At 33.6% G+C, this 10,797-nt stretch overlaps 1 protein-coding gene across 2 annotated transcripts in view; it reads left to right on the forward strand.

Annotated features, from left to right (window-relative positions):
• Window positions 1–9,742, forward strand: part of LOC128155319 (serine/threonine-protein kinase SIK3-like) — a 36,058-nt gene extending 26,316 nt beyond the window's left edge. The window contains exons 15-16 of one of the 2 annotated variants that reach the window (XM_052816964.1): window positions 460–501; window positions 8,156–8,291. In XM_052816964.1, the coding sequence (XP_052672924.1) occupies window positions 460–498 (39 nt within the window). In that variant the 3' untranslated portion in view covers window positions 499–501; window positions 8,156–8,291. Of the gene's footprint in view, window positions 1–459; window positions 502–8,155 lie in introns of both variants that reach the window. The other variant, XM_052816963.1, reaches the window with a different exon arrangement.
• The last annotated feature ends 1,055 nt before the right edge of the window (window positions 9,743–10,797 follow it).

Genomic DNA, 10,797 nt, shown 5'->3' on the forward strand with positions numbered 1-10,797 from the left:
AAATAACTCTGTATACAGTATGATTTATAAGTTAAGCATCACACCAGGATTTAATTATAATAAAATCAAACCACACATCACAACATAACTGTTTTTCCTAAAATCCAGTGAAGTATTCAGTGAACTGGTGTAAGTTAGTGTGGTGATGTGATAAGAAATTTTTATTGTAAACATTCTTTATACTCCTACTAGTATGACATGAAGGTGGATGTAATGTTCATTACCTGAAAATGGATAAAATTACATCTGTTTTATTTTGTTTGGAGGTTTTATATTTTTAAAGCAATAAATGCCCAAAGTTCAAGTATCAAACAAGATTTCAATCCATACATTTAACAGTAAATGAACAATGACTCAGATACAGGTATTACTTCTTTAGAATGTACCACGTACTAACTAATTTGAAATAAGATGTATTCACTGTAATTTCCACATGCAACTACTTTCCTCCTTTTATAGGACTACTCCATTAAAAAGTTTTACCCAAAGTATTTATAACAGGTTTGTCACCTCTAGCTTATTAGAATGCACCTCATGATAATCAGTCCTATATGTTTCTCAAAGATGTAATATAGTATGCCTGCTATGAATGGGTGTAGCCATTACTTATTTCCAACTCTTACCCATCACAGGGATTGGGCTTATTATCAGAGACTACTGTTATATCAACAAGAATTTTGTTCATAGTGAAATTTTATTTAATAAAGGACCATTTGTCATACAATATTTTATCTGCCCCAAAATTAATGTTTCTTTTTATAGAAAACTAATCAAAATATGGCCAACAAATACTTAAATTTACCCAGCTCTTGGTTTTCCCTTCTTTTTTTTAATTTTCCAGTGACAAGATTTTGGGGCAGATAATTACTTTTGTTAGAAATGGTTCTTTATGTTGAATTTATTGGGTTGAGGAAGAGGCAAGATGTTAACAGTGTGGCCCATTGGCCCCAAATTGATTAGGTCACATAAATTTAATATTAAGATTCTCATCTTGATTTACAAAAATATGGGGCGAGTGTGCAGATTTTATTTATTATTTTTTATTTTTTTTAAATCACCTTTTTCACTGTTCATGTTCTAGAAATAAAAACTGCTCTATTCTTTTAAATTGTTAATGCTAATATGTGTACAAAAACCCAGTTTTAATCTTTTTGGTTAATTCCATTTTTTTTCCAACTTAATTGTTAATGCACCAAGACATTTGTATCCTTATGATAACAATCATGACTTGAATCACCCAAACCATCCACATGTTTAGGCATCCATTAAAATATTTTGAATTTTTTTGTATACCAAGCCCGATTTTTTTCACCAAAATTTTTTTTCAATTTTTTTTTTCAAAATAAAATAAAATGCATCAGGGCAGGCCATTTTCAAAGGGGCAGGCGGAGATGAGAATCCAAAAAATAATTTTATGTGGCCTTACTAAGCCTTGTCATGGTGGTAGCTTTATATATTTTTCCTTGTATTTACAGTCTATACTTTTATGGGAATGGGAAACTATTTTAACAGCACATAGGAATGCTTTTATAACAACCATCAATGTCCATATTTTACCTTGTTTTGGTTGCATTACATGACAGAATGATGCACCAATGAAACTAGAATGGTTCATGACTTAGTCACAAGTTCACTTGTAAAAGCAAGTTCTGATTACTTGTTAGGTTTGTTTGGTCTGGCACCAATTTTCTTGCAGCCTTTAGTTGTATAAATGCCAGAGTGATAAAATTAAGAATAATTTTTCAAAACATTAAAGTTTGCTATTGGTATATGCAAAATCTATATAAAAATATGCTGCTTTAAACATGAAGGCAAATGCTGAGTAAAACCACCCCACTGAATCAAGCAGTTTAAATGATAACTACAAACAATTTGATAGTATCCAAGCATAGCAAACTGCTGCTGCACAAATATTGCTGTAATTCCTATGGTATACAAGTAGATTTAATTTATTGCAGGTTCTGTGCTTATTGTATCTTTTATAAATGCATATTTTTAGACTTCTTTTGCCTTGGACCCATAGTAGACAAGTGCGAAAATTTTCATATAAATCACTGGTCATTGCAAAACTATACATATTGTTTATAGCTGTATTATCTTCTGTGGAGGGTTTTAAACTTACAATTATTCACAGACATGCATATTGGAAGATTTATAAACTATCAAAGTTGCATTTTTTAATAAAACCAAAAATTGAATGAGCGCAAAACGGATGCTTGTACATGTATTTGCATTCTAACATCCTCACAATGTCAATGTTGTCATTCTACGGATATGGCAATTTTTTAATCCATTTTTTCTGAGCTGACTTTTTTTTCCTTTTGATAAATGTTACAAAACAGTCATTTTGTACCATATTTTTCACATTTTTAGGTCACCTGAGTCACTCAGGTGACCTATTGCAATTGGTCTTCGTCCGTCGTCGTGCGTTGTGCGTTAACAATTTTACATTTTTAACTTCTTCTTGAAAACTACCAGGCCAATCGTTACCAGTTTTTGGTGTGAAGCATCTCTATGGTAAGAAGAATCTAAATTGTGAAATTTATGGCTCTACCACCCCTGGGGTGCCACGGGCGGGGCCAAATATGCAAAAAAAGCCAAATTTTCAAAAATCTTCTTCTCTACTTCCACACATGTGAGGAAAAAACTGAATGCATGGTTATGATGTCCAAGAGGCCCTCTACCAAAATTGTGAAATTTATGGCCCTTGGGCCAGGGGTTCTGGCTCTAGGGTGGGGCCAATATGGCCATATAGTAAAAATGTATTAAATCTTCGAAAATCTTCTTCTCTACTCCCATATATATTTGTTAAAAACTAAATGCATGGTTATGATGTCCATGAAGCCCTCTACCTAAATTGTGAAATTCATGACCCCTTTGTTAGGTGTTCATGCTCTAGGGTGGGGCCAATATGGCCATATAGTAAAAATGTATTAAATCTTAGAAAATCTTCTTCTCTACTCTCATATATATTTGTTAAATACTAAATGCATGATTATGATATCCATGAAGCCCTCTACCTAAATTGTGAAATTCATGACCCCTGGGTCAGGGGTTCAGGCTCTAGGGTGGGGCCAATATGGCCAAATAGTAAAAATATATTAAATCTTAGAAAATCTTCTTCTCTACTATCATATATATTTGTTAAAAACTAAATGCATGATAATGATGTCCATGAAGCCCTCTACCTTAATTGTGAAATTCATGACCCCTCGGTCAGGGGTTCAGGCTCTAGGGTGGGGCCAATATGGCCAAATAGTAAAAATGTATTAAATCTTAGAAAATCTTCTTCTCTACTCCTATATAATTATATTTGTTAAAAACTAAATGCATGATTATGATGTCCATGAGGCTCTCTACTAAAATTGTGAAATTTATGACCCCTTTGTTAGGTGTTCATGCTCTAGGGTGGGGCCAATATGGCCATATCAAAAAACTGAATACATGGTTATGATATCCACAATCTCCTTTACCTAAATTGTGAAATTCATGGCCCCTGGGTCAGGGGTTCAGGACATGAGGGGGGGGGGGGGGCAATATGGCAATAAAGTGTTAATGCATATAATGTTTAAAAATCTTCTTCTCTATTCTCGCACATCTGTATAAAAAAAACCGACTAATAATTATGTTTACCAGGAAGTCCTCTACTGAAATTTTAATTTTCATGTCCCCTGGGGTATGGGTTTTGACTCTAGGGCAGGGCCAAAATGGATGTATAGATGTTAATGCATATAACGTTAAAAAATTATCTTCTTTACTCCCACACACCTGAAAGGAAAACTAAATTCATTATTTTGTAGACCAGATCTTTTAGTTTTTCACCAAAATTATAGGTTTCACAGTTCTTTTTGAATTAAATGTGGTTGTCATTACAAATTTATAATTCTTCTATGAGACTCCATGACAAGTTTGTGTATTGGATATATGCTACTCAGGTGACCGTTAAGGCCAATTGGCCTCTTGTTATTGATTAGAACATCTAGAGCAGAAAACCTTTGGGGGTTTTCACACCCTGTTATTATCCCTAATCTGGGATGAATTCTCACATCAGATGGCCCTTTCAAATTACACATTACCACCCTTCTTCTTTATGAGAAACTTACAGATAGAGGCTATTTGATAAAATGTTTCCACAGCTTCGTTACAATCCCATATGAAATCTTTTTCTAGTTGGGCGATGCCCATAGAGCAATTTATAGCCGGCTTCTGGGATTCTCTTCAACCGAACGTGGACCCTCTACACCACCACTAGAAATTCTGCTTTGAGAAATAGTACAGAAATATTACAAATGCAGTGCGTTTAATTTTTGAAACATACCTTATGTTACTTTATAACCTTTTTCAAAATGCAACGGCAAAAATGATTTTAAGAAATTAAGTACTCTTCAGCTGGCCTCATTGCATAAGCAATTGCCAGGCTATAGCTATAGTGTAGTAAAAATACAACTTAGGTATGTTAATAAAAGCCATTTTAATGCAACATTGAACTGATGCAATATCTTAGATGTACACATACATGTGATATGTGACTGTTCGGGGCCTTGAAAACTAGTAATTGGTAAAAAAAAAATAAAAAAAAATATTGCATAATATCATTTTAGGCATCTTATTGTTTAGAATGTTGTAAGCATAACATTTTGCATATTTTGCTTTAGCTAGCATATTAATTGCAGAGTTTCTCCTTAATTTTTTTATTAATGAGCAGATTAAAACTTGCTAGCTTTGCTTATTGGCATTATTATTGGTTTAGTCTTCAATTTACATTGTTAACTTAGTACTAAACATCTTAAAATGAACAAAGGAGATTAGCATCTGCAAATGCCACTTTGCCTAAGTATTGGCTTTATTAGTCCCCTACCGGTTTTCACCGGAGGGGACTATATAGCTTTCCTCTGCGTCTGTCAGTCTGTCTGTCCATCCATCAGTCCGTCTGTCTGTCTATCTGTCTGTCTGTCCCACTTCAGTTTTCCACACTTTTTTTCTTTATACGTTTGAGGAATGATATGAAAATTGCTGAAAGGCTTCAAAATGTCAAACTGCAGATCAAGTTTACACTTTTGTAGCGTCTGGTTGACATATTTTCAAGAAAATTATTTTTTTATATTCCAATTTTTTAATGTTCGGGTTCGTTATCGGGTTTGGTGTGCATTGAATAAACGAGGAAAGCATGTAGTCGGTAATAATATCGTGCATTACTTGGACCATTCCTTTTATTGTTTCTAACAAACAAATAAGTTCTGTAAAATAGTGTCAAGCATTATGTTGTAAATTTAATCGACAGGGTTTTTTGTATTATTACAATTGGGTTCGTTATCGGTTTGGTCTGTTGATTCGGGGTACTGAAGACAGTAAGAAATGATATTCTGCATAAGAGTGCATTGTTTTCACAAATTTCTACAAACCGGCAGGGGACATGTATTGCTTATGCAATACTTTCAGAATGCTTGTTATCAAATGTATCTACATGCATAATTTCACTATATCAAAATTAAGCATGCCATCCCACTGACACCTGTGTCTGATTCATGTCTTAAATTGTCTCTCATGTAGACATATAATGTACACAGACCCTGAAGCATGCTGATATACCAATAATAAAACTTTTTTTATGAACTACAGCAGCATTTCTGGCAAAACAGGCAGCATTTCAGTGCTAAAGTGTTATGAACAAAGCATTTTGTGTGAAATGTTACATGTATATCAAGACTTCATTTGAAACCTTTTTTAAAAATTCATTTAGTGTTTCTAATTTTACTTTCCCCAAATGGACTTTTTTGTCAATAAAGTTATTCATGAAAGGGGGGGGGGGGTGGAAATTTGATTAAATGGAACTTTTGATCGCAATATTTTGTTTTACAAATTTATGAATTGTTGTTAACAATGTAATCGAAGTCTTTGGATTTCCATGTTTCTATTCTCTCAAAAGTCATTTTAAAAATATTTCTTTAATACTATCAGAGAAAATAGAATTTATTTGAATTACTTTTGGTAAACTATTCAGCATTCATTGCAAACCCTACTATTAAAGTGGGGTTTTTTTTGAGGAGTTAAATTTAATCAACTCTCCTATGCAGTTACTCTGGCAAACCGGAAGTTAAATAGTGTTTGGATATAAGCACAAATCATAACCGCTTACAAGACTAAGGTCTTAAAAATAATCAATAAATTCGATGTAAAGTACTCAGAAGCATTGTTTTTCGGAATTTTTCTATAAATGCCATGAAAACAGATTTTTGGTACGAACTCAGATAATTTTGCAGTCATATGCATTCAGAATAGGAAATTATATTGAACTCTGGCGTATGAAATCCAAGCCAGAGTTCATTGTAGTCTCGTTCAACGGGACACCCAGCTGTCTCCATAAATCTCTGACAAGCAGAAAAATTCAGAGTTCAGTATTGTTTGAATCCTTAAAATGTAAAGAATTATTTCAATTACTGATACATAGTTTGATGAAATTAATTCTATCTATAAATATTAAAACAACATGATTCCTATTGGGTTTTATCGTTATTCGTGTCATACTGGTATTAAAAAAAATTTTGCGTAAATTCTAATACAGCAAAGAAACTACTCGTCATTCAAAATTACATATCGTTGATTTTAATTAAACGAAATAATGACTCATAAAATCAACTCCCATCAGTACTTCCGTACTTTGATTAACTGTTTAGTGTTTGAGTGATGGTAATTTATCTAGCATGTGTAGTAGTAGCATGCTTCAGAGTCTGTACATGTATGCTTGCAAGTGCCAATACGCCCATTAGAATTATTATTACACCCCAATTAATGCAAATCAACCTCAAGAAAAGTTTTGATACATTGTAAGTTTAAGATTTTTTTTTTTTTATCACATTTTGTCTCTTGGTCTTTCAAGCTTTAACACCAACTTCACCAAAACCACCAAATTAGGCACAAATTATATTTTTGGAATGGGAGTTCAAGTTGCTAAAATAATGGGCCATGCCCTCTTTCCAGGGGACATTAAAATATAAGCAAAAATGACGGCTCATAATGCTACCTCTTTTGGGTTTTAAATCTACCTCTTTTTTACCACTGGAAGTTCAGTTATGGAGATCATGTAAATTTGTTAATAAAATTTGTTGGTATTTTTAAATGATATTTTTTTCAAAAACCATATGGCCGAAAAAGATTGCAACTGGTGTAGAAGCATCCTTAGTGAGTGTAGACTCCAGTTTGTTCAAATCTTGATCCCCAGTGGTAAGGTGGGGCATAATTGGATATTAAATTTTGAACAAACATTTTATTTTTATTTGTACATCTATTAATTAATTGAACAACAACAACTATTGAACGACTAAAACTTTTTTTTTGGATGTAAAATTTTGATCATTACATGTACAAGTACTGGTAAAAACTAAACTCACTGACAGGTGTAGGTTCCTTTTCTTAAAGTACATAAAATAGTAATACATTGTCTTTCTTATCACACCTATAGCTAGGTAACTTCAATGTGGTATTTTATATTGTTATACTTTCATGTTAAATACTGAAATCTGATTGGTTAAGACGCAGTTAATAATATTTACTATTACCCTCAGCGTTAGCAACGCACTTGGCAACGGGTAACATTAAAAAATATTACATGCGCGAAAATTATGCGCGTACGGTTCGCTGTAGAATTCACGTTATTCCTATATAAAAGCAGTAAAATTTTCTTAAAAATTTTAAAAAAGACATTCAGTATAACAAAATAAAGAGTGCCTGTTTGGGAGGATAACAGTTGAAATTGACACCCCTCGAAAACCATTGTCAACCTCCGCTTCGCGTCGGTTGACAATGGTTTTCTCGGGGTGTCAATTTCAACTGTTACCCTCCCAAACAGGCACTATTTATATAATATTGCATCTTCAAAGAATATGCAACATATTAAAATCAGTGGTTTTCATTTGCAATTACAATATTTTGTGATAAACCACTTACATACTGGTTTTATGAATTTATGTATTATCTTATACTGATACAAACAGCATTAAAGGCAAGAAATACAGAGACAATCATATTATTGAGAACCTCCTGCAAATATCTTGCTTGTGAAGAAAACTTAGTAAACAAAAATTCTGTATCCAGGTTTGGTTTATCTTTAATGTTTTCTGATTATTCTTAATGTGTGGTTTTGGTTTTTATTTTTCAGAACAATGTCATGCCTCACTCTCCCGTTCCATCACCACCTCTCGCACCAGCTTCTCCAAGTTTTAATCACAGTAGTCAAATACAAACAGACACACAGACATCATCTCTGTATCAACAGTTACAACGTCTTCATCTTGTTCAGCCACAAAACTACCATCGAGGTAGCCCTCCAAATTGTATATCAGGACAACAAACCGACTCTCCAACATCCCAGTCACTTCTCCTGCATTCGTTTACCCAACAAAAACAGAGGTCTAGTCCACCTCCCAATGCCACGAATTTCCAAAATTTACAAATGATTCGTGAAGACTCCCAAGATACATGTGATACAACTAACAGTAACGAGGAATTCAACATGCATGCTTCACTATTTTACCAAGAAGGCATGGGAGATTTAGGACATAGACAATATGTGAACAAACCTCAGATCAGTATAACTGATACACATGGTCATGTCACCGCTGTACATTCAGATGGTGATGAAACAGAAGGCATGGAAGAAAGTGATATACAATTACAGCCAAAAACCTCAGGAAGTTTCTCCACATTCCAAGACCAGGTCTCTAAATCTGTTTCCCAAAATTCTTTTCAGCACTACAGTCACCAAAAGAGCTTAGCTACTTTCAGTACAGTGGTTTATAACTCAAACCTAGCAAACATTCCCCCATATCTCAGTGGGAAAACACTTTATTGGGACATTTCTCAAAGTGAATTGCCATTTTCATCTTATAACTGGCCTAATGCTCAAATTGATCATCAGAAACACAATGCAATGGATCTTATACATAGTCAACAGAGTTTTCAGTATGACCAAAAACATTCAAGAATGAAAGACCACACTTTAAGCCAATCAAATGCAGAAAAAGCAATTGACCTATCACAGTCTAATCAACTTGGTCAGAGTGATGAAGTGAATATTCAGAAAGTGAACTCTAACATCAACCTTGCCTCAACTCGTACTGTTGAGGACATTCTCTCGGAACTTAAGCGCATTCTTCAAATTGGAAACAAAGGAAGAGTGGTGCAGTTTTCTGAAAACTTGTTTCGGTTAGAGAACTCGGATGTTCAGATGGAACTTGAAGTGTGTCAAGGGGACAGTTACAATGGTCTGCAGGTCAGAAGGATCTCCGGTGATAAGGGTCATTACCGTCAACTCTGTCATGATTTACTCTCTGGAATTAATCTATGACAAAAGTTGTTTGTTATAGACATTAACAATGAATCTCCTTACAGAGCCTTTTTATTCCTCAGAAGATTCTCTGTTACATATACTTTTTATTCATGCCAAGATACCTTGAAACCATATAAGGTTTTTAACTAGTAGTCAAATCAATTAAGTGGTTTTGTAAAAGACCTTTTGAGTCTTTCAAATGACACTTTCAATTTGTTCCCGTCCATCAGCATCTGTTGTACATTTAATATTTGAATAATTTAATCTTTTTTGCATAAATTATCACATCTGCACTTGCTGTCAGCAGAGAAAAAGTTGCCTGGCATTCTTTGCATGTTATGTTGCCAGTGAAAGGAAGATTCTAATATGTAAATGATAATGTCAGAGAAGGGTTTATAATAAATTGCTTTCAAAAGATTTATTTGTTGTATTTTAATCTATTGTACAGTTATTATTGAAATTGTTACTTATATTGATATTTTTCTTATTGATTGAGAAAAGTTGTCACCTGTGTCAATAAGTGGGATAATTTATGATATGAATCACTTGCACTCCCCAGGAGCCTTATATGAGGGCTGTTAGATAATATGTTATGTGTATTATAGCATTATGATGATACTCCTAAGGTGGAATGTCCCTCTGATAAGAGAGATAACTTATGTAGAAAATATTCTCACTTTGTTTCCCGGTTTATGCTGGAAGGCATCATTTATTTAAATTTAAATATTATAAGATGAAATTTGAATGGAACAAAGCTCACCGAGACGAGGCATCACCTGATATATTGTAACATAATTTTTAACAATATTATATGATATAATATTTTATCATATACATGTAATACAATAGTGTATCATACTATACAATACTACATCATAGGAATCGTGTTTTATCATTTAACAACAAACACATTTATCATGCTAGTTTGAACGAAGTAGCTGTATCTGAAGCTACGTTTGCAATTCATTTATCTAGTTAAATCAATCATGCAAGTTTGAAATAGCACTATTATCTATTAAACATGTGACCTGTTCAAAAAATCTATAGCTCTGCTTCAGCATCCACACCTGGGGAGTGAATTAAAATCACTAGATGCATCATCTATTCAAATTTGATTAAGATTAATTCAATAATAACTAAGATTTGTCTGTCAAAGGGCACCTGTTCTAAAAACTTTAAGAAGCTTAAAATCTTTAACCTCATCCAGCATCCGAAACCTATGGCTCAGATTCAGCATTCTAGAATATCAAGTGCGTAAGTTTCATAAGACACACCATCCTTGTAAGTTTTGTGAAGTTATGACTAGTAGTAACTTAGATTTAGCCACCAAAGGGCACCTGCACCAAAAACTTTAACCTGCTCCAAAAACCATAACCTCCTCCACCAACGGAAATTCATGGCCCAGATTCAGCATCAAGTTTTTCAAGTCCATAATTGGGTCCAGATGCAACATCCATGCAAGTATAGTGAAA

The sequence above is a fragment of the Crassostrea angulata genome, chromosome 7 (genome assembly GCF_025612915.1).
Source record: "Crassostrea angulata isolate pt1a10 chromosome 7, ASM2561291v2, whole genome shotgun sequence".
Classification (NCBI taxonomy): Eukaryota; Metazoa; Mollusca; class Bivalvia; order Ostreida; family Ostreidae; genus Magallana; species Magallana angulata.